Source organism: Mytilus trossulus, chromosome 3 (genome assembly GCF_036588685.1).
Source record: "Mytilus trossulus isolate FHL-02 chromosome 3, PNRI_Mtr1.1.1.hap1, whole genome shotgun sequence".
Taxonomy (NCBI): Eukaryota; Metazoa; Mollusca; class Bivalvia; order Mytilida; family Mytilidae; genus Mytilus; species Mytilus trossulus.
The window spans coordinates 42910982-42937198 of NC_086375.1; the positions used below are offsets into that span (position 1 = coordinate 42910982).

General features: G+C 32.1%; 2 protein-coding genes across 3 annotated transcripts; one reads left to right on the forward strand and one right to left on the reverse strand.

The window, feature by feature from the left end:
• Positions 1 to 1880: 1880 nt before the first annotated feature.
• On the reverse strand, positions 1881 to 10610 carry LOC134711522 (serum paraoxonase/arylesterase 1-like). Of its 2 annotated transcripts, none has more exons than XM_063572154.1 (9): positions 10474 to 10610; positions 9175 to 9245; positions 8523 to 8578; positions 7931 to 8117; positions 6622 to 6745; positions 5723 to 5923; positions 4802 to 4883; positions 3863 to 3994; positions 1881 to 3115 (listed from the first exon to the last, which is right to left on the reverse strand). In XM_063572154.1, exons 3-9 carry the CDS (start codon positions 8559 to 8561, stop codon positions 2945 to 2947), a joined length of 936 nt encoding a protein of 311 aa, XP_063428224.1. In that variant the 5' UTR covers positions 8562 to 8578; positions 9175 to 9245; positions 10474 to 10610; the 3' UTR covers positions 1881 to 2944. The 2 variants fall into 2 exon arrangements, with proteins under 2 accessions (XP_063428224.1, XP_063428223.1); XM_063572153.1 differs by lacking the exon at positions 10474 to 10610 and adding an exon at positions 9797 to 9907.
• LOC134710797 (E3 ubiquitin-protein ligase RNF8-like) lies at positions 10221 to 24225 on the forward strand. Its single transcript, XM_063571196.1, has 5 exons — positions 10221 to 10304; positions 20422 to 20814; positions 21457 to 21661; positions 22355 to 22729; positions 23647 to 24225. The coding sequence occupies exons 1-5, from the start codon at positions 10221 to 10223 to the stop codon at positions 23685 to 23687; spliced, it is 1098 nt and encodes a 365-aa protein (XP_063427266.1). The 3' UTR covers positions 23688 to 24225.
• The last annotated feature ends 1992 nt before the right edge of the window (positions 24226 to 26217 follow it).

Sequence of the window (26217 nt, forward strand, 5' to 3'; positions counted from 1 at the left end):
CAACTTTGGACTTGTTTGGCTTTATAACTATTTTGATCTGAGCGTCGCTGATGAGGGTTATGCAGACGAAACGCGCGTCTGGCATATTAGATTATAATCCTGGTACCTTTGATAACTATTTATTCCCCATGGTGGGATATGGGCTTGGTCCTTTGTCTTGTATGCTGCTCATGTCTTCTTTGGTAGACTGATTAAAATTGCAGCATTTTTGAGAGCTTTCGCTAGGCAAAAATCAATCATTGTTGGTGAGGGCAGAAACACTTGATGATTATTGTATTTGGAGAAGCGCTTATGATTTTCTTTAAAATAACTGCCGACAAAATCTTGAATTTACTCTCCATGAGCTATTCTGTCTCTTTTCAGGTGTTGGCTTTCAGTCTTTTAAAATTTGCTGGTACGTTAAGCTTTATAGTGAGCTCTTTGTTTTCTTCTCCGGCAGTGTCCTTCTTGTCTGTGTGTTTATCCATGCATGTGTGCATCTGCTCATTGTAAGTTTTGTTGGAACGTCTTTTTCGATTTGATTTTTTCAAGATTGATTTAATTGCTTTCCACATCAGTGCTTCCGATGTCTGGTCATTTGATTGATAGAAGTGTTCACCGAAGGCATTAAGGGAAATTTTAATTGCTTTCTTGTTAACCTTTTTCCGCAAAAAAACAATCTATATTTGTGTTGGCATAACTCGATTTGGTTGTATGTTTGTGTCATACAGTACTATATCATGATCACCTCGTGGTCAAATAGGAGGAAGTGGCTTCCCTAGGTTTTTGTTAATGACCCGGATTTGTTTTTGTCTATCGATTTATGAGTTTTGAACATCGGTATACTACAGTTGCCTTATTGCAACGTATCATAAAGGAAGGATGACTTGTAAGTATAAGGTCGAGTGTGATTTGGAGACTCTTTTCGAATTTTACCATTTGTTCTTATGCCATATCCACATTGAATTATCTTTTATACCTGTCACGCACAATTACCAAGGGTCACATACGGAAACCAAAACTGATCTTTAGGGCATCAAGGCTTTAGGGCATCAACACGAGTTCAAAGTCATATGGAGTTTGACCAGATTTAGGACATGAACTTACTAACCAATTTACATATAAAAATTTCATACCTGTCTTGTAAATAAACTGTGGATCAGACCAAATCCGTAATACTTTACCTGCTGTTTGGAGCATGAAAATGAGGTCAAGTTTAAGACCATCAGAAATGTGTCAGGATACAGATGGACATATACTAACAATAAAAAATCTCATATACTTGTCTTGCATATAATATATACTAAGGAATATACCCAATCCTCACACAGAAAGGACTTATGAGCATGAGATCCCAGGTCAAAGGAATGGAGGAGATTCAGATGGACTTTTACTTTCATCAAATTTGATTAATTTCCCCTGCAAAGCATTATCCTGTAAAGTAAATCAGACTATTGTAGTGTGAAGGAAATCATAGTCATATGAGGATAACTGAATTATATTCAAATCATGCAATATGTTTCAGTTAACTCTTTGACAATCAAAGCTTTCACCCAATAAGAATGAAAATAATTAAATCTTTTATTTTCTTTAATATGCATTCCTAAATAACTTTCATTATGTGACATAAAAAATAATGTTTAAATAATGTGATTTAAGAAATATGAATTCACTAACATAACAATCTCTGATTATTGCTTTAATAACACAAAACTACTAAAAATCTAAAAAAAATACACAAAGCAAAACAATTACCTTTGTCATGGCAACTTTTCTACTTGTCAAAAACAATCTGTAAGAACTTTAATCAAAAAGTAGTGTAAAAACTCATTAAAAAAAATATAACTATAAATCAATTAAAAAAAACTAGAAATGTATTACTATACAAATAAAAAAGCACCATATATAAGAAAAAGAAAGTTAAGAAAATAATGCCACAAAAGTTGGATACATCTATGGTAGGCAATGGTTACAATTGGGTCACCTTGTCTAGAGACACAGCTGGTGGACTATGGATTAAGCAAAATAAAATATTTATTGCAAACTGCATCCATGTCTTATGTTTTTCATAATTTGACTTTTATTAAATTCTGATTGAAATTCTGAGCTGTATGTAATACAATATTTGAATCTGCCTAAAATCAAACTTATCACTTTTTCATGTTCAGTAAGCCTCAAAATCTTGGTCAAATCCCCAAAACCTTCATAGTTTTAACATTTACCAACTTTTCTAGCATTGCCAAAAAATGTAATCTTCTGGTAGCCTATTTTTATAAATTTATTTTTGCAGTCAATCACCAGAATAGGGCTTCTTTGAACATACAAAAGCCACCCACTGAATCTATTGATCCATATAGGGGCCTAAAAACAAAAAAAAAGTACCCAACCCTTAAAAATGGGGTCTGTAAAGTGAGGGTAAATGTTTAATTCAAAAATGAAAAACCATATACATGTACATAAAAGTAAAATTCGTTCTCATTGTTCATAAAATAAAAGGCAAACTAGTAAATAACAAAATTATACTTAATTATATATAAGGTGTCAAAACTTTTAGGAATTTTGGTTCTCAATGCTCTTCAACTTCGTACTTTATTTGGCATTTTTTTGGATTTGAGGGTCACTGATGAGTCTTTTGTAGATGAAACACGGGTCTAACATATATACTAAATTTAGACCTGGTATCTATGATGAGTTTATACAGTATTAAAATGGCAGCTGGTGTTCTTAAAAAACATCAGCTAGGATTTCCAAATACTCACTTAGGAATGGGATATACTGAAACGAAGTAAAATAAAAAGACAATCAAAGTTTGATTAACTTGTGTCCTACACTTCATTCTATGGTTTTGCAAATAATATATGTTGCAGTATGAAAAGGGATTACTTCTTAGATTATATTCATTTTTCACACACTGAAACTAAATTTCATTCATGTCAGAATTGCATGCATAAATAGTGCATCACACTCAATCAATCCAACGTACTTCACAAAACATTAACTTGTGGAGCACTGTTCCTACTAACATGGCGTCCTTATACAAGGAGGCCACTGATGATCCATACAACGTATGACCATCATCAGCGAAAACTTCTGTCATCTTGGTCACGGCACCATCTTTCATGTGAAGTTTAATTACCTGGAATAAATAAATCATTACTTGGATTATTCAGTATTGTGTATATTAGGCATCAATATAAAAAATCAAAGCTAAGGTTCAAATCCTCATTTAAGGACAATACCTCTTATAAGGAGTCATCTGACAGTTACTGTATTTGGCTAAATATAGATAAAATATTTGGATGATTCTGAAATACCAGTAATGGTTTTGCATGATTGTAACCAAGAAAGTGATTAAACAGTGAATTCATAGAATTTTCAAATGATTGAAATATACTCGTATTGATTGTCCCCAAGATTAATGGTTTGTCATTTTCATTTGTAAATTTATAGATTGGTTTATGTAATATTGGTGTTTCTGTTTAATGCATTACTTATCTAAACTCATGGCAACTAAGAGCTGGGGTTGAAGTCATAAAACTTTGCTATGTGCTTGCATCACAAAAATCAAGCTCAAAACATGAAATTCAGCATTTTGATTGGTTGATTTTGAAGTATGAGTGAAATAAACTGACTCGAACATTTTGACTTTGAAGCGTTGTAAAGATGCTTGACTATTAAACTGCATGTTGTATTTAAGTATTTTGTTTTCTTTGGTTATAATGTCTGATTGACATTTACATTACTTCCTCCTTATTTCATACCACTGTACTTCCTGAACATAAAAGGCTATTTAGATGTGTTCTGATTTTCCATGTTGTTTCGTGCAAGAGATTTCCAGGTATTTAAAAAGTATTTCATTGGATTTCAACACACTTAACATTACCTGTGAGGGAGCTGGTGTTTCTGGGTTATCCATATGTCCCATAACTTGCCATATTATTGGATGAGTGCCAAATAGAACATTGCCATCTTTATCTAAAGTTGGATTGTCAATTGCTGTTTTTACATTAAATTCCTGAAAACAAAATATTTATTATATATTCCAGAAATAAAGCAAATGTGGACACATAAAATTGATTCACATTCATTATCTAAATGTCTTTTTAGACAAGAATAAATGACAGAGGGAACACCATGCCCAACTCATAGTTTAAACTGTTGTGACTGTAACAATATACCTTAAACCAAAACTCAAACATGATACTGTAGGAACAGAAGGATACACAGACAGGTGTTTGGAATTTTAAAACTTTCATTTGGTCTTTCCCCCATCCACCTAACCATGTGTTTTTAAAAGTTAAAATGCCCTGTGAACACGAACAGCATCTATTCATTTAACTTACATTTTTTATGGATATCTTTTCCTACAGAAAAATGACTTCTTGTGAATCCTTGAAAATGAAATTTTTCAAAACTACGTAAAAAATTCATCTATATTTAAAATGTTGTCCAACTCAAGGTGACAAACAGTCTACAATATCATTAGATTCATTTAAGTCATTGATCATGTGACCAATCTAAAAAGTTTGATTTCTGATTTTTGGTGTTTTAACGCCACTTTTAAGCATGGCATTTAGGCTATTTCGTGGTAATCAATTTTTATTGGTGGAGGAAGCCATGATGTCTGGAAAAAACAATCAACCTTTGATAGAAAAGCTGACAATCCTAGTCAATTAAAATTGGAGTCAAGTGCACCCACATGAGTGGGGTTTGACCTCACAATCTCAGTGTTGACTGGCTAGTGATTACAGTAGTAACTACTTAGACCACTCTACCACCGAGCTTCCCCCCCCCCCCCCCAAATCTGAAAATAATATAGTACCTGGTATCTACTTAGTGTTCCATTCTTCTGTCTTGTAAAAGTATGAAATTTCTGAGGGACTGTTTCTCCTGTATACAAATACCTAAAAGAAAAACAAATTTGGAAAATACAATATTTTATGTCATGTTTGAAGAGACTTAAATTTTCTAAAAAAAGGAGAAAAGTACCAAGAAATTAGGTTTTATTAAAAATTAAAAAAAAAAGTTTTCAAGTTTAATCATTTTGAATCATAAAAGAAACAATTGAAAATGCATCTTTTCTGGATATATCAGTTTGACGTTGTGAAAATAACATTTTATGTCAGCAACGTCATAACCTCCACTGTTACTGTTTCTTATACTCTTAATTTATGCAGTTACATCACTTGATTATACCAATCTATTATCCAGTAAAACTACAGTCAAACCTGCTCAAGAGACAACCTGTATAAAGCAAAAACATGTGTTATAATACCATTAATTTTAGCTCCCTCTGTAGTGTATTTCATATAATCTAACCTCACTCACAGTACTTGTATTAAAAGACCAGTTGTCTTATGAAACATTTTTTTTGCTTTCCCTTAAGGTGATACCAAATACTTTAGACTAAAATTAATTTGGCTCGTTGAGTTTTGACAAAATTTTGACAAAACATTAACTTGATCCTTTAATATAAAATATAAAAATTTCAAAAAACATGAACCACACACTTTAATAATAAATGTTCACTGGATACATAGCAGTTTGACAAACACTAATTCTAATCAATCAGTAGCTAATAATGTTTCCTTTATAACAATAAATTGTGATCAATACATTCAGATGATTTTTACAGAGTTATCTCCCTGTAGTAGTATGTCACACCTTTAGAGATTTCTTCAAACAGATTTAACTGTATATATACATGTATTATCATCAAAATTTAAAACAATGTACTTCTTACTTTTGATCATGTGATAACACCAGACCATTTATGGTAACAAATCCATCATCTTGTTTGTGGTATGCTTTCCCGTCATAATACATCAGATTTGCATAGGCTAATGGTATGACTGCCTCTAATAATTTAAAAAGTCCACTCTTATAGTAGGCAAAATTTGTGAAGTAAAAACTTTTTTCACTGTCCATTGCTACATCATTTACCCTGAAACAAAATTTAAATAAAATTGAGAATAGAAATGGGGAATGTGTCAAAAAGACATCAACCTGACCAAAGAGCAGATAATCGCTGAAGTCCACCAGCTGGGTCTTCAATACAGCAGGAGGCGTGCTTCAGCTTGCCACTAAACAAAAATATATAATAGTTCAGTGAAAGGATATATACCATAATCTAGTGTATACATTTAAATTGAAATATAATTCACAGCAACTTGAAGTTTGGATATTTTAATGTAGCATAAGGGCATCACCAATCAAATTCGAAATCATGACTTCATTTCTATAAAGTTTTGAAGTAAATAGGTATATTTGCATAAAAAGTTGCATTTATTCAGCACTTACAGGAAAATTGAATCTCCAGCATTATAACAACATGGTTTCCTATTTTATTGTGGTGAATAAAAGCAAATTTAACCCTATTACCTTCTTACACAATCTTTGAAGGGATGGCAGTAAGGATTTTCTATTAATATTTTGATAACGCAAACAAATTGTTTTACTAGTCCATCAGTCATACTGATGACAAAGTTTTGATTGCCTGAGGTCCAAACATAGGGCCAGTGGATTTTTTAACCCCTCAGACACTTGTCACTGTAAGTAATGCCCTTATCCCTAATAATAATAATTGTAACTGAATATAATACTTGAACTGTTTTTATCTTAAAAGCGGTAAAAAATACTTACATATGTATAGTTGTGTCTCTGTAAGTGTGAACATGCTTCAGCTGTTTATCTTTAGCTATGAACAGGAATTTTTCTATAGTATCTCCTGCTGATCCATGATTAACCACCATAACTGTCACTTTATCTTCAAACACATAAATGATGTAAATATTTTCAGGTTGATCTTGACATATAACTTCAGATCATATGTTTTTATACGTCATATATGAATTTGTAATATGCATGCTTTTGTTTAATAATGAAAATTGTGACATCACAATGCATTCTTAATAGTAGGAAAAATCATGAGACGATGATATATATTAAGCACACAAGTCTATCACTAAAGTTTTTATGTTGACATCATAATGTCCATTCTTTTTTTATGTTGTGTTGATGGGTTTGTTTATCGTTGATGCTTACGACACCTTCTACTATTTATATAAAAAGATAAACATGAACCATTCAAATTGTAATGTATTAGTAACTTCCAGTTTTTCTTTTAACATTGTACATGTTGTATATTTGGATGGCTGTTTGAGTTCCCTATATGTTAAACTCTTTTTAATAAAGTCAGCATCAAAATCAAATCCAACTACTAGTCCGAAAAAAACAATGTCATTTTTCTTATGTGTCCAAACAAAGTTTGCAAATACTTCACCAATCTGAATTTTTTTTAACCAATTTGTCTTATAACTTATTCTAACAAGAATGTGTTCCCAGTATATGGATGCCCAACTAGCACTCTCATTTTCTATGTTCAGCAGACTGTGAAATTGGGGTCACAACTCTTTAGTCTTATTTGGCATCAAAGTTAGAAAGATTATATCATAAGGAACATGTCAGTGTACTAAGTTTCAAGTTGATTGGACTTCAAAAACAACCTTGACCAACAACTTTAACCTGAAGAGGGACAAACGAACGTACGGACGGACAAATGAACAGACAGACAGACAAACGTACAGACCAGAAAACATAATGCCCCTCTATTATCGTAGGTGGGGCATAAAAATTGCCTTTAATGATAGTATGTGATAAGTATTACCACAAGATAAAATAGTACTTAACATCTTACTACCAAATCTCAGTAACAAACATTTTATGTATCAATGCACATGGACCTATTGGTATTTTACAATGATGACACCTCAGCAAAATTATGTTAACATTTGACAGTAGGTATGAATGATAAACACTTGACTTTTGTGACAATGAAAAGCCTAAGACTATTTTCAATAGGTTCCCCTTTGAAAAGTCTAGTACTAGTAATTGAATTAGACCCTACCACTAGATCAAATGCAATGTAACTGAAGATGTTTGCAAAATCTACCTTTGTCTTTCCACAAACTAATGCCATGAGGACCAAAATCAGACTGGTTGAACTGGTCTCCTACAATTTTTAGTTCTTCTATGCCTTTATCTGGTTGATTAAAATCAAACAAATAAATTCTTCCTTTTCCATTGTGCTTCTTACGGTGTTCAGAAACTGTAGAGGAAGCTCCTGGCATAACAAGGCCCTAAAAAAAACCAGCAGTATTATTAATGAAGAGCGAGTATTTCAAACTAAAGTAGCAATTTCTATAGCAGATATCACCTGTGCACTTTATTGTTGGACCACGTACTATCATGAATGAAAAGTTTTATTGAGTAACGCAATTGCTTGAGGAATAACATGTAATGTGCAGTTAGCCAATCAGAATAAAGTATTATAATGAAACATACATCTAATGTAATTATTACAATATAAGGTATAAATATACAAAGGGAGTGAGTTTTACTCATGTTAATCTGGAATGAGTCCACTTCATTTTGTTTCTGTACCTAGTTATGCTATTGGCACCAAGTATTGTCTCCATGTCTCATCTCCAATTCCTGTAATTATGTGAAACAAGGGCAATAACTCAGGGTAATACTATACTTACTGATGTAATAAATGTTAAACCATTAGGTAATGTTTCCATGTCTTCATATCCAATTCCTGTATTCAAATATATAATAAATAGAAAATTATTAAAGCTGTTTTTAATGGAGCAAAATACCCAATTTCAGGGTACAGAGTAATAGGAAAGAAGTTTTTGATGATTTTGATCATAATATTAGATAACTGTATTGTAATTTAATTTTGCAGACACAAGTTTTCTTTAATGTGTAACTAAAAGTGTTTTGATTCTTAGCTCAATGAACAAAATTCCAAACAAGATCAATCATAAAAGTATATATATATATCCCATTAATTAGCAGTGTAACATGTTTTGATAAGTTAAGATACACAATTTTGATAAAATTAAAGGATGCTGGAGTTGGTACAGACTGTCAAATAACTACATGTTTGTACATGTATGTACTATTTTTACACACCTACTGAAAATCCTTTAAAACTTATTAAGTGCACATCAATGTCTTTGACAGAAGTTTGATGAATGAAGGTCCTATTTAGAAGTTAGACCAAAGTTTTTAAACAAAATCTATGATTCCTATGAAGACTTCAATTTACCAAAATACACAGGAACTTGCATGTAGGCCATACCTTTTTGTTGAAGCAAGTTTTTTTTTTAAATTTGATAAATACATTACCTTCTCCAGGAACAATTCTACAGGGTCCGGGTGTATGGTTATACACATGTTTAAAAAGCTCAAGTTTATTTCTGAAAAAAACAAAAGAAAAAAATATATTTATGAGAATGTTAGTTATGTTTAAACACTGGAAAATAAATTATGTACATATGTTTATTATACACACTGTTCATGTACCTTGTCTGTTGTTAAAAAAAAACTATATCTAATGATTTCTCATGCTATCTGTATCATGATTTCGCTTTGTGGAGATATAAATGGCATCCCTCACCCCATCCCTGGAGAATTTAAGCTTTAGCTTAATTGTTTTACTAAACTACTATTTCAACAAAAGCACTTGTTTTTTATAACCAAGAAGGTTGACTATCCATTGATAATTGAATGCTTCTTTTCATGATTAAATTGGTGTGCAAATTGCATTTATTGAAGCCAAATTTTGGTCTTAAAACTATTTAGGCACACAATCAACATTATTTCAATCCTATTAAATTGTACAAATATGTGAAAAGGGAGACAACAAACACAGTGTGAAGGAACAGATATATACCATAGCAATCTGATAAACAATGTGGTCAGATTTGACCATTACCTAAGCAGATTTTGTACGTTTTTAAAATCTTACAGAAATTTTACAATAAACTGAATTATCAGTAACCCAATAACAGCCGCAATTGCTTTCTTGATCATTGTTTAACGGCCAGCAAAGAAGTTCAGTCATGGGACTTTTAATAGGTCACGGGGATTAAAAGTGAAATGGCGGGAAATAAAACGTATAGAAACACAAAGTAATGTATTAGCTTTGTAAAAAGCATGTTGACTTTAGAACCTATCAAATATATTCGGAACAGAAGTGCACAGCTAGAAACGTAGTTTTAGAAGTTCAGTTATAAAAAAGAGTTACAACTTTTCAGCGAATAATTTTAAAAAAGCTATATTTATAACTCTTGTTATTATTAAAACGTATGAAAAACAAAATTTCATTTACAACGCAGCAAGCTGTTATAAATAAAAAAGAATAGATAATGTATTAAAATGTCTCTCCTGGCATGCAGATCAAAAACAGTCCAGGACTGGACAAGATTTCTAAAATATGTGAAGCTGTTAACAGCCATGATGTTTTGAAGCTGTCAGTAACAGTCATGATGTTTGTGTCATTTTGGTCTTTTGTGGATAGTTGTCTCATTGGCAATCATACCACATCTTCTTTTTTTTTTTTATATGAAAAGGTCCTGTAAACTATTTCATAAAGAAGCAGCATCAAAGCTAAAAAGATTTCTTTCCATATGAGGTAGTTCTTACCTGTGATACTTCCAAATTGTAACTGTATCTAAAATTATATTATGGTGTTTAATGTGAAATAAATTTTGTAAACATAAAGCCGGAGCCAACTTATTACTCTTTTGTAATTTCTGTCAAAGTTTTTTACTTGTTTCTCTGCCGGTACAAAAATGCCAAGCTAAAGGGCAAAAATCAAAATTACTAACCTTAATGAAGGTATAGACATGGTAAGTATATTCTATCTGGGTTTTCTTACTGAGCTATCGATCCAATTTTCATGAAAACATCAAAGTGTTCGATCAGGCTTAATGTTCAGAAGAGAATTGGATCCTATGATGATCTAACCAGATTGAATAGACTTACCAATTTCCATAGTAACCAGTGAGAAATTCGTTACTATTGACTTGAATGAAAACAGAGATATGTCTCTGGTGAAAACATCTCCAACGAAAGTAATAAAAACATACATATATATATCTTAATAATTTTATAAGTGGATACGACAGTAAACGTATAATAATACACATTGCCACAGGCCCGGCAAACATGAGCCAGAAGAATACATTTGAACCAATTATCTCATGCAGGAAAAGATGAACTGACTCCCTTAGAACGAATGGAATATCAGTAAAGAACATGTCTACGAATATATATAATGTTTAAAGAATCGATGGCCGTGAGTGATGGTCAACAGTAATAAAGGCGAAGACACTGATATAAATATGGATAACAATTAATAATGCATAAAAATGTACTTAAATTGGGAATACAAGTGGTGAATTTAAAGACTACGTTACCATGTTTGCGGTATACTTACAGAAGCGTCGGTTATGATCGTGTTCGGATAACGGGAAAATGTGAATAGCAAGCGAATAAGCAGTACCAAGTGACTTAGTCGAGGAAAAATTATGTCTATAAATAGTGTCTGAAATTAAGGAAAGTTAGGAACGCACAATCGACTAACCAAGAAAGAAACAAAGAAAAGCCAACATTCGTATTATATGCAGAGCTGAACCCAACGACAGTCATGCATGCCTGTAAAAAAGGGATATTGGTGTATTTATTCATACAAGCACAGTGCACTGTAAGACCGGTTTAATAAATTTAATAGGATGATAAGGGATGCTACATTACAGTTTCAGACTTTAAAATATCAAAATATTAAAGACTAGTTTAGGCAAAACAAACTACCGAAACACACAGACTGAGAGAAAAAAGTGAAGCATAAACACATTAGAGATATCTCGCTTTAAAATAAAAGGTTTAACTTGCAGAGATGTTAGACAGTGTCTATATTAAATAATATATAGTATTGAACGAAGTTTACAGAGATTTTGAAAAAAAAATGGCATACTTAATCGAAATATTAAGGGTAATTAAGGCGGTGTTGTTATTGTCTGCTTGCTCCACAATATCTAATCCCCTGATATGTTGAGTGGTACATATTCGGATTCTTTATTGGTTCAATTTACTATGGAAGACAAAAAAATGGACTACATAATCAAATACCTTCTGCATAAGAGAGGCGAAAGATACCAAAGGGACATTTAAACTTTGTTAGTCTTGTATTATTTTTAATTCTAGTTTCTTGTGTACAATTTGAAGTTTAGTACATGGCATTGTCATTAAACTAGTATATATATTTTTTTAGGGGCCAGCTGGAGGACACCTCGGGGTGCGGGATTTTCTCGCTGTATTGAAGACCTGTTGGTGACCTTCTGATTTTTTCTGTTCCATGCATGGTCGGGTGTTGTCTCTTTGACGCATTCCCCATTTTCATTCTCAATTTTATCATAAGTAGAAAATAAAAATGAAAGAGACAAACAGACAAACAACAGTGCACTAAACACAACGTAGAAAACTAAAGACTGAACAATACAAACCCCCAACAAAACTGGGGATGATCTCGTGTTCTCCGAAAGGATAAGAAGATTCTGCTCTACGTGTGGCACCCGTCGTGATGCTCTTTTTAGTACAAACCCGCCACAGTAATAATTATAACTCAGAGTGTCAAATTCGGTGAAAAAGGGGATGGGATTTTAGTTACGAAAGCAACATGGAAACAAGGATACTTTCAAACAATGTCTGAAATACAAAAGGGTTATACCATGCCCAACACAAAAAAACTCAAATGATTAATATGCACAAAAAAACTTCACCCGGTTCTCATGACAATGGTGACATTGCTTAAATTCCTATATGAATTATCAAATAAATTAAAAACGTCCAATACAACTCATACATGAGGTCATATATCGGCATAAGAATACATGACACTCGAGTGGACCATTTCCGATACAAGTTATCAACAGAAGTACATGATAGAATTAGCACGGCTGATTGTTTTAGATAACAGTACAGTTTATTGATGTTCATAATATCCTTAATCCGCTACGAATACCAATCAGAGTTAAACAATAACCTGCGAGAAAACAAAGAACTCAAAAAAGGGCGCTACTGGGTAAGCGTCTTCAATGCACAGCCATGCAAGTCAAGTCTGTCTGTCTGTCTGTCTGTCTGTGACCAATCAGAGTTAAACAATAACCTGCGAGAAAACAAAGAACTCAAAAAAGGGCGCTACTGGGTAAGCGTCTTCAATGCACAGCCATGCAAGTCAAGTCTGTCTGTCTGTCTGTCTGTCTGTCTGTCTGTCTGTCTGTCTGTCTGTCTGTGACCAATCAGAGTTAAACAATAACCTGCGAGAAAACAAAGAACTCAAAAAAGGGCGCTACTGGGTAAGCGTCTTCAATGCACAGCCATGCAAGTCAAGTCTGTCTGTCTGTCTGTCTGTCTGTCTGTCTGTCTGTCTGTCTGTCTGTCTGTCTGTCTGTCTGTCTGTCTGTCTGTCTGTCTGTCTGTCTGTCTGTCTGTCTGTCTGTCTGTCTGTCTGTCTGTCTGTCTGTCTGTCTGTCTGTCTGTCTGTCTGTCTGTCTGTCTGTCTGTCTGTCTGTCTGTCTGTCTGTCTGTCTGTGTCTGTCTGTGTCTGTCTGTCTGTCTGGTAAATCTGTTTCCCACACTTTTTTCTTCATGCTTGAAGATATTAATTTCAGTTTTGGTGTTTTGTTTTATCATTACAAGTTACAGATCAAGTTTGAAGTTTGTTCCAGTCTGATGATTGTGTGCAGAGTTATGGTCCTTTGGATTAGAAAATTAACTAAAATAATCAGTTTTCCGCAATTTTTTTTTTGTCATTCTTGAAGATATTAATTAATTATTGGTATATAGTTTTATCATGACAAGTTACAGTTCAAGTTTGTCTGATGTTTTTGTGCAGAGTTATGGTCATTGGGCTTAGAAAATTCACTCAAATGTCAGTATTCCACACTTTTCATCATGATTGAATATATTGATTTCAAAACTGGAATATAGTTTTATCATGACAAATTACAGATCAAGTTCGACTTTTGTTCTGGTCTGATGTTTTTGTGCAGAGTTAGGGTCCTTGGACTAAGAAAATTCAGTTAAATAATCAATTTTCAACACTTTTTTTACTTGATATTTGTTATATAGGTTACACCATGACAACTTATAGATCAAGTTAGAATTTGTTCCAATACTATTAGTTTTTAACCGGAAGGGGACTATTTATTGCCGTGCAATACTCACAGAATGCTTGTTGTCTTTTAGCAGGTTCTGAAGATACCACTTCATATGAATGCAAAAATAAATTTTCCAGTAGGTCACAGCCGTATTTGTGAAATTACCTCAACTTTATGTGCATAACTATCAGAATTTTCGATTTTCATTGATTTTCAATTTTATTTGATCTGGCCATTGGTTGTTGTTGATTTAACTACAATTATGACAAACTAAGGAGGATAACTTCAATTTTAAAGATTACTTTTCTAATGACATCATTGATATTTTTAGAATAGATACAAGTGTGGACACAGATGAGTGTGGATAGTGTGTTTGGATGTTTGACAGTGTCTTATGACAATAAAGTTCTATGTTTTTCCTATATGGTGTTAATAACTGTGTTGCACGGTGACAACCGATCTGAGCATTAGGAGTGTTATTTATTTGATATTTTTTTATGTTCAATACAGACATGGGGAGACAGTAATTACATTAGTAACCAAATGATTATGATAGAACATGTTCTACATCTTTGGTTTTGGATACATTTTGTAGCTGGGAATTGTTAATTTCTGTGTCGATTTGGTCTCTTGTGGAGAATTGTCTCACTGGCAATCATACCTCATCTTTTTTTATATGTATTTGCTTACTATTGGTATGGTTCTATTTACATTACTTTGTGGTGGATCGTCAGTATCATTAGTAAAAAAAAAAATTAAAATGTCGAATTTCTTCCTCAGATTAGAATACATTTATTGGTTTTAAGTAATGACAATGGCTTAAGTCTGACATGATTATTGGGGCTAAATAAGATCGGAAGTAAACCTCTGTGCTGATTTATATCAATTCTTTATATCTCCTCCAAAGCTGGTCGAAGCAAAGACAAATTTTTACCAAAATAAAAATGATTTCACCAAAAGAACCTTTTTGAGCATGCTTCAAAGACTCATAACTGCTCCAAAAGTAATCTGATCGAATTTGAAGCATGTCTAGCAGATATCATCAACATCTACTTAATAAGTCTTAAAATATGTCTAAATACCTAAAAAGCTATTTAGTACTCAAAAGGTATTGCAAAATTATTCCTTTCATTTTTTGTTTTGTTATATGGATACAAATATAAGTGATACATGTACCAATACAGTATTTGTTGTGGTATGCAAGTGTAGTAATTAGCATTTACTGTAACAATGTTAATTCACACAAATTAAGAAAAAACAAATGAATGGAACAGATACTCCGCAGGGTGCTGCTTTATACGACTGCAGAGGTGGAAACCTGAACAGTTGGGGCTAGTATGGACACAACATTCAAGCTAGATACAGCTCTGAATTTGGATTGTGGTTAAATAGTTGACACAACATAGGTTTCTGACACAGATTGAATGTGGTCTATAAAGAACTTCAACTTAAAAATTTTAAATTGGACATTTACCTATTTTGGTCCAATATCCAAAATCTAAATACATGGTTAAATTCAGAATATCATAGAACCCGAAGAATTCAATTTTTGATCGGACCAACTTGAAAACTGGGCCCATAATCAAAAATCTAAGTATATGTTAAGAATCACCATATCAAAGAACCCCAAAAATTCAATTTTTGTTAAAATCAAGCTGATTCTTTGGATGAAGACGATGACGCCAACGTGATACAAATGTACAACCAAAAAGTTTTCAATTTTTGTGGTGCTATAAAAATGATCTCAAATCAAATTTCTAATGGAGTTTGCAACAATAATTATTCAACTACTCATTTTAATAAAACATTAAGTATTAAAATATAAATGTCATACAGTCATGGTGATGATGCCCCCGCTAGCAGCACAGGCACTTGTCTCAGAAAAAAATTTCCTATATACCTTATTATAACACAAGGTACTTAACTTGCATTTTAGAAAAATGTTGGGTGGTGACGAAGTTCCGTTATATGCCGCTTTATAGGTTGTTAATCCCACTAAAGCTTGTTTTATCGTAAATCTAAATTGATTTATCTTTACAATGGTGTATAACATGCCTACATTTATTGTCGGAATCATCCGTAGCAATCCTACCAAAGTATGTCAATCGTTATAATTTTGCAAACCGCTGAAGAATTGGCAATAAACGCGTCATGCTCCTTGTATATCTCGGTTTCCGATTGGTCAATTCTATGGGAAAGTCTAAATGATTCTCGGAGTTATCTGATCTTGTTTCATTTCATACGTAAAGTCAAGAGAGAGTCTGAAAGACATTGACGTCATGGGAAAATTTGTAACTTATTAGACATACCACAAACAACACTTGTTAGATTTTTTTCACGGTATATCATACAATTTTACTAACTGTATGATAAGTTCTATTCATACGAAAACTAACAGTTTTTTTTAAAACGATGTTTATAATAAATCATTTACTGCGGCCGTTTATTGCCAATTCTTCAGCCGATTGCAAAATTATTACGATTGACATGCTTTGGTAGGATTGCTACGGATGATTCGGACAACAAAAGTAGGCATGTTATACACCATTGTATAGATAAATCAATTTAGATTTACGATATAACAAGCTTTAGAGGGGTTGACAGCCTATAAAGCGGCATATAACGGAACTTCGTCACCACCCAACATTTTTCTAAAATGCAAGTTAAGTACCTTGTGTTATAATAAGGTATATAGGAAATTTTTTTCTGAGACAAGTGCCTGTGTTATAATAAGGTATATAGGATTTTTTTTTTCTGAGACAAGTGCCTGTGGCTAGCAGAGCTCCAGATAAGCTGTGTATTTGCGTGATCACGCAATACAAATAATAAAAAACCCAATAAATTCAAAGGAAAACCCAATTATATGCCAAAACCATGAGTTCTCAACCCTTTTATTGGCTACCGTTTGCGTTATTTACCCTTATCTGTGTGGAGTTGTCGCGTAAACTATTCTTATAATACATGTATCTATAATTGGAAATTTCTTTTCGATCTAAAAATAGATCCTTGCATCAAGTAGCTGAATTGGAGTTTTCCGTTGCGTTCCGGTACACATGTTTTTGATCTTCTCTGTGTTTATCCAATTAGCGTGTGTCATGTAGTCAGACTTTTTTCGCATTGCAAAGGATTTATCATAACGCACATTGAATTAAAACGAAAGTGAATGTCTGGTAAAAATATTGAATAGCAGCAGAAGGTTTGAAACGGGACGCACATTAAACCTAAAATTTTGAATTTATCAGTTGGTAGTAAAGTGAATTTTGCATTGTATAGTGTATATACATGTATAGCATTATTTTAAGTTGATTCAACTACTATTATGGACAGAGAAATCTAAACTCCAATTTTTAAAGAAGATTTCATAAAGCATTGGTTTTAGGTAATTTAACAACCATTCTGGACAAAGAAATAACTCAAATTTATTGTCTGGAATCTACAAAAATGTTTGTTTTTGGCCCTTAATTCCTAGACTGTTTGACCCATAACCCACAAAATAGACCTTCTACTTATGGTATTCAATATTATGGTACAATTTCAGAACAATTGAAATACTTATACACAATTTTTTGTACAGATACTAGATTAATGCTTGTTTTGGTCACCTTTGGAACCCTTATTCCTAAACCTTAGGGACTATATATATAACCCCCCAAAACAATCCCAGGCTTCCTTTTATGATTATAAATATTACTGTGGATGCATTATTATTCTTTGGATACCAATTTTCGTGGCTTTTGTGGCTAGAGTCTAACCACGAAATTAAATGTTCAACGATTAACAAATTTTCTATAGGCTTGTATGCAGACTTCGGCAAAACCACGAAATTAAATATCCATGAAAATGCAAACTTTCTTTAATCCACGAAAATTGGTACCCACGAAAATAAATGAATCCACAGTATGTTATAATTTTAAGGCTTCCTTTTTACTTATACTGAAGTTATTATCTGGAAACCATCCGTCTTGGGAAGACGACGACAGGATACATACATGTATTTCAACTGCAAAAATTTCTGTGGTTGTTTAAAAATTTCAAACATGTACGATGAAATATTGTTTTAGAAATTGATAAGCCTAGATATGCCTTATAATTTTTCCCTGCATAGTTGAAGGACCATTTACACTCAGAACCGAGTCATCAGTAGGCAGCTAGTACAGATGTATTAAAACAACCTAGCATCATATTGCTAGTAGTGGTAGTAGCATTCTCGGGTAAATTTGTTCTTTTTTTTTATAATATATTTGGTTCAAATCAATATAGAATGCTTTTATCTCCCTAATACTTACATTGTAAATAGAGGTGATACTACTTTGACAAATCCTTGTACATGAGAGTTTTCTGTCAAATCTTTATTTCACAAAGAATGATTAGCATAACAATGAACTGAGCTCAAAGCAAAGTATTCAATAATACACTTAGACAAAGAGCTAAATTCAGTGATATACTTTGTACTACAGGATCTTCATTAACATCCATCGACCAAAACCACATCTCAAAAACATTCCATACTACATGGTTGGATTCAGAAGTCCTGAAAAAGACATGACTGTTTGTCTCTAATATTTAATTAACTGTGCATTTGTATTCAGATATCGCAGATCAAATTTATTCGTTCTTTGTGTAATCATACGTTTTTTGATTGAGTTAAGTCTGCTAATTGATATTTTATCGTATGTTTTTATATGTTGTGATGTTATGCTATTGTTTCAGAAAAAGGGAGAAGGTTTGGGCCCATTAAAACGTTTAATCCCGCTGCAAATGTTTGCACCTGTCCTAAGTCAGGAATCTGATGTACAGTAGTTGTCGTTTGTTTATGTAATATATACGTGTTTCTCGTTTCTCGTTTTGTTTATATAGATTAGACCGTTGGTTTTCCCGTTTGAATGGTTTTACACTAGTAATTTTGGGGCCCTTTATAGCTTGTTGTTCGGTGTGAGCCAAGGCTCCGTGTTGAAGGCCGTACTTTAACCTATAATGGTTTAATTTTTAAATTGTTATTTGGATGGAGAGTTGTCTCATTGGCACTCACACCACATCTTCCTATATCTATGATTTTTTTTATCATATTTTAAGTATATACACACAGGTTTAAACTTTCTTGTGGTACAATCATTCCGTATCTAGCAACTATCAATTTGCTTCATGCACATATTGATATGTGTTGAGTTTACCTCTGTTGGAAATAAGAACACACAAACCTCCACCTTATTTTAGTCAACGGACAAAACATTCAAAACTATAAAATATTATATAAGACTTGTCAGTGTCTTTTACCATTGCCACTGAATCAGTGATATATGTACACATAATTATGTACATGCAAGACTAAAATTATAAAGTACACTAGAACAGACACGTGGTATCGCAGGTCCATGACTGAGTTAACGTATATAACTATGTGCAAGCCTTATTTTAGTATTAGTATTTTTATCTGATAAAGTTATGCCGATTAAACGATACACAGTTTTCTCTGCTTTCAAATCTTTCTGATTGAAACCATCGAACTGGAACTTATCAATTATTGGTAATATTAATTATTTGAAAAACAAAAGGTCCTGGAATGTAGTATTTTTTAATCAACAGCATTGTCCTATATTAGTTATAAATAAAGTTGAAATCTTTGATTCGCTGTTTTACATCATGCCCGCTAACAAATTGAAAGCTGTACCTATCATACGCCTTATTTTTAGTCCAGATTTTTAGTATTCGTAGTGTTATCTTAGAAAGTCTTACTGATTAAAATACTACAATAGGTAACAATTTGACAATTTAGTAATGTCAACCCTGTGATTATGACCCGTGTATATAGCATATTAATCCTGAATACACCGTTTGTTGGTGCGCCTGTCAGATGCGGAACGTACAGATAAGGTAATAGGTAACAGGTGAATATACTATTGGTATCGGTATCAGACTCGACCCGGAACTTCTTAATTATTGGCAATATTAATTACGTGGAAAACAAAAGGGCCTGGAATGGTGTAATTTTTAATCTACACCTTTGTACTATATTAGTTATATATAAAGTCGAATTCTTTGATTTGTTGTTTTTACGTGATGACGGCTGACAAATTGGACCTCGTAATTTTAGTATTATAGATATATCTCAGGGCACTCTTGCTGCCTCTACCAACAGTACTGAAACACCAATCAATTATTCAATATATATATACAATATGTATTTATTTATTTTTTTTAAAACATGTATATACATGTATAGAGCCTGAAAAAATACATGTCATTATTCATTAATTTCCTTTTCATTATATGTACAACTACAAGACGCTTGTTTCATATGACTTTACAATGTAAATCTCCATCTATCAATGTTGATTTCAAGGATAGTAATTTACAAATATGTGAAACCCCATCAATTAGTACTAATATACTAACTTAACCAAATAAGATCTCATTTTAATTCTGGATTCAGGAAGCAGAACAACAAATGAAGGAAGAACTGGAAAATAGATTGTTAGAAAAAGAAGCTACACTGCTTGAACAGTTGCAGGTGCAGAAAGAAGGATTAATTGAAGAAAAGGAGAAAGTAGAACAAAGTTTGCGCGTAGCTATGGAAAAAGCTTTGGAAGAAAAAAATAAAACTTTACAAGAAGAACTAATAAAGCAAAAAGAGAAACTAGAAACAGTCATTTTAAAGAAAGAAACTGAACAAAAAATGTTAGAAGCACAATTAAATGAAGTGAAAGAAGAAAAAGACAAACAGACAGAGGCAGTGTTACATGCGAAACAAGACATTTTAACAAATTTTGCTGATTTAATGGAAACTGAGTTACAGTGTAGTATTTGTAATGAACTTTTTGTACAGGTAGGCTCGAATTTGATATGGAAGTGTACATGTATGGAGTAGAGTCATTGTTATATATGGGATTTGTATTCTATTTCTAAGACATAAGTAGTACTAAAGTGCATGATGCAAACAGGGTTCATATAGCAACTTTGTAAATTTGTATATTTCATGGACCTCTGGTGATTATAACTATTAACTAGTAGTCCTAGTTCTATCATATCTCTTGTCTTCACTGTCTTGGCAGAAGATTACTGTATTACAGTTAATATTGCAATGTTTTTATTCATGTTAAAAATGCTGCAGTTTTAACCTCACAATTGTAAACACTTGTGTTCATCAATTTAGCAGTATACATGTGCATTTTCCTGTATGAATATTTGCACATGTAGTTGGCATAAATTAGATTTCACATTTGTACCAGTAAACAGGGATTCACAAGAATCATGATAACAAATGAACACATTGATTTCTGAATTAACATTAATTAAAGCCACAGCAAATTTCTTACCTTTCACCATTGATAAATGTTTTGAGGTTGATTTTTCTTAGCCTTTTAATTGGATTTTAAGTCGATACTAGAGAAGTAATTTTCATGCTGTAGTGTTATTATACAAATCTTTCCTGTTCTAACATATTGTTTATGGCTTTTGACTTTTCTAGGCGACATCACTGAATTGTTCCCATTCATTCTGTGCATTATGTATACAACAATGGATGAAAATCAAGAAAGAATGTGCTGTATGTAGAGCTCCTGTAACAACAACAATGAGGGCAATATCTCTAGATAATTACATAGATACTATGGTTTCACACCTTAGTGATGAGCTTAAGGAAAGAAGAAAACAGTTGGTGGAAAGCAGAAAAGGTAACAAAAGAAAGTATGTTGGAATAGAATCAATAAAATGTCTTTACTAGCATATCTTTTAAAGACATTCTTTTCTCACCTGGTGGGTATTTAACTATTGTGTGGTTATATCTTATCATCAAACCTAGTTGGTGAGATGGCATGTTCATGTTTTGAATAATCTTTGAATCCATTTTAACATTGGATGGGTGAGAAATAAAATTAAACATAAGACTAAGAAGACTGGCCTGGTGATACCACATCTTCTTTTATATAAGTACCAGACATCAAGCAATCTTTCTGAAGTTGTTTTTCATACTTGACCTATCAGCAACTAGAGAATTAAAGTAATAATTTTGATTAGTTTGTGTAAAAATTATAAGTCTTTATTTAGATTCAGAAGGACGATGAGTTGAAATCTACAAACAACAGATGTTTATATATGTACATATGAGTTGCCTTCAAGTGCAAAAAAACTTTCAAAATAGTTCATATGTATTTGAAGAAAAAAAGAATTACATGTAGCAAAACATGTGGATGCTTGACAAAAATATCTACAGATGAATATTGGTATCCAAATAATAATGAATCTACAGTATACCCCATAACTTCTTTTATTTAACATAAAAAAATGCTTGATATTTTTTAATATTAGACATAAATGCACAGATTTTGATATGAATTGCAATTCATTATTTATATATTAAATTTTAGTTGAACAACAAAAGTTTAATGAAGAAAACAAACCAAAACCTCAAGCTCCTGCAGCACGAGGGCGTGGCCGAGGTGGAAGACGAGGGCGTGGTGCAAGAGGAGGAAGAGGTGGTGGGGCCAACAACCCAATAGTTGTACCTGCTGCTAATCCATTAACCAATGCTGCAGGTCATCATCCTATAATTGTTGAGGATGATTTAGAAATAGATGGCATTGAAATCACAATAGGAGATGACGATGTAGTGGAGAATAGTAATCCATATGCTGATTCTGATGAAGATTCTATGGAGAATTCTAATTCATCGGATGATTCAGATTATGTACGAGGGGATGAGGATGCTTATAATGGTGGTTATGGAACTTGTTACAGATGTGGTATGTTATCATACATGTACATTAAAAACTGAAAGGAGATGTGATTTAAACCTTAATGAGAAAGTAACACAACAAATTAAGCCTAAAAAAAAGCAAAAATAACAAAAATCTGAAGAAATTATTACAGTCAGGAAAGTGGGTAAACAAATGGAAAAATCAAAAGCTCAAACACAGCAAGGGAATGGATAACAAATATTGTATTCCTGATTTGGTACAGGCATTTGTTTTGACAAAAATAGACTTTGAGAGGTTATCATATAATTTTTAAAGACCTACAAGAATCTATTTGATAAAATCTATTTGCTATTTTCAGTTTGTAAAGACAGTTAAAAACATTGACAAAATCCTAAAAAAAAACCAAATCTACAAGAATTACATAAATGTAAAAGACATTCTTGTATGTCTTGTTAAATGTATGATAAGGTTATTTCACAAATTTAGATATAATGAAATGTAGTCTAGTGTGATTTTTGAAGGGCCAAATTCCCGAATTGTATACATTAAATACAGAATATTTGGCTTGTCTTTATTATTGCAGCAGACCTTATCCTTATTTTGGAATCTGCGACACTTGACTTAAGAATCACTGACACTTGGAACTATTGAAGTCATACAACAATCACTTTTTGCTTTGTAGTGTCTGGCGTGAATCTTTGTGATGTCCAGTAATTGCGAACAAATAGCAATAGTGTATTGTTAAACATTTAGCTAATTCTTTTTGACTACAGATGCATTTAAAGGCAAGATTTATCTTTTGGGAAATAATACCAGAGAAGTATAAAAAACATTACAAAAGTTTCTGAAATTTAAGTTTGATGTCAGAATGTAAACTTTCCAACTTATCAAAAGGAACAATTTTAATATTTATTAAAGAAATCTACCTAATGATATTATTGTAATATTTGTTTTATTTGTAGGTTCACGTGGTCATTGGGCAAATGGATGTCCTTTTGGATGAAAAAGTTGTACAAAACTATATGTGCTATGAAGTTACCCAAAAGTGTTCAAGACTAAAAACTTCATGCTCAGTATTACCAAATGTGTTCATTATTAACATTACATATATTTACAATGTGAAATGTTTACAGATAGTTATATAGATTTATTTCCAAATGATTGTTAACATGTGCCAAAACCAAGTTTCTTAGTATAGTACAAAAAACTAGACAAATACATTTTACTCTTATATAAATCCTTGTTTTAAAAAGTCCAAAAGGGAACATACTTTACATTATTGTATTATTAAACCAATTTTAAGACGTTTTGGCCATTGGCCTTCTACAGTTTCTTTTATTTTTCTTCTCAACTACATGGCATACAATTTTTCTTTTCAAAATCATTTAGATGTTATCTTATATAAAGGTATGATTTATTGGTAGTGCGATTTACTATGCATTAGCACACATAAGTAATAATAGAGTTAATCTTCAAATAGCTACTGGTTTTCTTTATTTGTTGTTTTATTTACATTGGCAGTTGATTGCAATGCAATCAATACATGTCGTTTGTTTATGTAATATATACGTGTTTCTCGTTTCTCGTTTTGTTTATATAGATTAGACCGTTGGTTTTCCCGTTTGAATGGTTTTACACTAGTAATTTTGGGGCCCTTTATAGCTTGTTGTTCGGTGTGAGCCAAGGCTCCGTGTTGAAGGCCGTACTTTAACCTATAATGGTTTAATTTTTAAATTGTTATTTGGATGGAGAGTTGTCTCATTGGCACTCACACCACATCTTCCTATATCTATGTATAACATTTTTATATTTTTTCAACATGATTATACACTAAATATTAAATTTTGATGTATGGTAAATGCTGTTTTAAGACTGAAATAAAAGTAAAAGAAATTGATTTTTTATTTAAAAAAAAAAAAGGACATTTAATAAATAGGAAATTTAGACAGGCTTTACTCAAGAAAAAAGATCAATAAGTCAAATGGTTACATGGTTACAATTCTTGCCAGCAATTTCATTTGACCTTTAAGATTCTTTATTCACAGACCTATCAAAATGATGAGAATAAAGGACTTGACTGTAGATATTATTATATGTAAACATGATTTATATATTGTTTTATTACACAAATTGACTTAAAAATTTTGTAATGAGGATTGTACAAATATGTTCTTTATATATTGTTTCCCTTTTTTTTTTAAATGCCTGTCATATGAATTTGTGGCTATTGAACTATTTCTAAGGATAACTATAGTTAAAAACTGCAATATTCAGCATAATTTTAGATTCTGTGAAGGCACTTGTCTAAAAAAAGAATCCTGTAACTTAATATAACACATTGTGTTTTAACTGATTTATCTACAAAATGGTGTATAACACTACTCCTTTCCTTTTTGAAATCATTTCCCAAGTTTGTCAATTGCAATTATTTTGTTTTCCAATTTTTTTGGGGGGATATCTTCCTATATAAATGTAAACACATTACCGGTAAAATTTACTTTTTAAGGTAGTCAAATATATTCAATAGAATGCAATTTAAAAGAGATGATGTATCAAGTGGTAAAATTTATTATGCAATGGGTCATACATTTTCATCTTCTGTAAAAATGTCTGTTAAATCTATGAAATAAGATGTCATGAAGTTGAGAAATATATGTATAAATTGGTTGTGAATTTCTTATGAAGTATATATGAATGGGTTGGGATTTGCATACTTCAATAAATGAATGAATGATTGTTTTTCCAACCACAGCCAGATGTCTGTACTCAAAGTTGTAGATGAGAACCCCACATAAACAAAAAGTACATAGGTTGTTGGAGTTAAAATATTAGATATTTAATGAAAACTAAAATTTCATTTATCAGATCTTCAAAGTTTTTTAAGACATGTTTGATTCTTTTTTGTATGTGTTTAAAGGATGGGGACAAACATGTATGTTTTTTTTTTTAGAGCAGCTGTTTATTTGATATATAAAAAAGAAACTTAAAATTTGTTTTAATTGTTACAAAATAAACAAATAAACTGGAGAGTTCAATGCTCCTGTAGTACAGTTTTCAGTGTTATTCTTTAGAATTTCTTTAAAACTTTGCATGACAGACTGAAAATAGTTTGCAAGAAAATCCATTATATGTTCAGGAATTTCTATTGCACTTGTCCTCAGTAATAGAGTAACCTCTTCCCATCTCATAGTTCCAGGATTTCAACTGACAAGACATTGTAAACTATATCTGATAAAGTGAAGTTTTTGAAGCTACAGACAGTTTAATTTTATATATGATAAAACTCTGAAATAGTTTTTATAGGATCGCACAAATTTTTGCGGTTGTATATTGGTATCACATTGTCGGTGGTGGCAGCCGCGTTGTCAGCGTTGTCTGAAGAAGGACGGTTTCCAAATTATAACTTTAGTATAAGAAAAAAGAAATCAATAAGATTTTAGAACAATGTTTTAACCACAAAAGGAAGGTTAGGATTGATTTTATGTGTTATGGTCCTATTAGTTTAGTAATTAGTAATTAGGGGCCCAAAACAT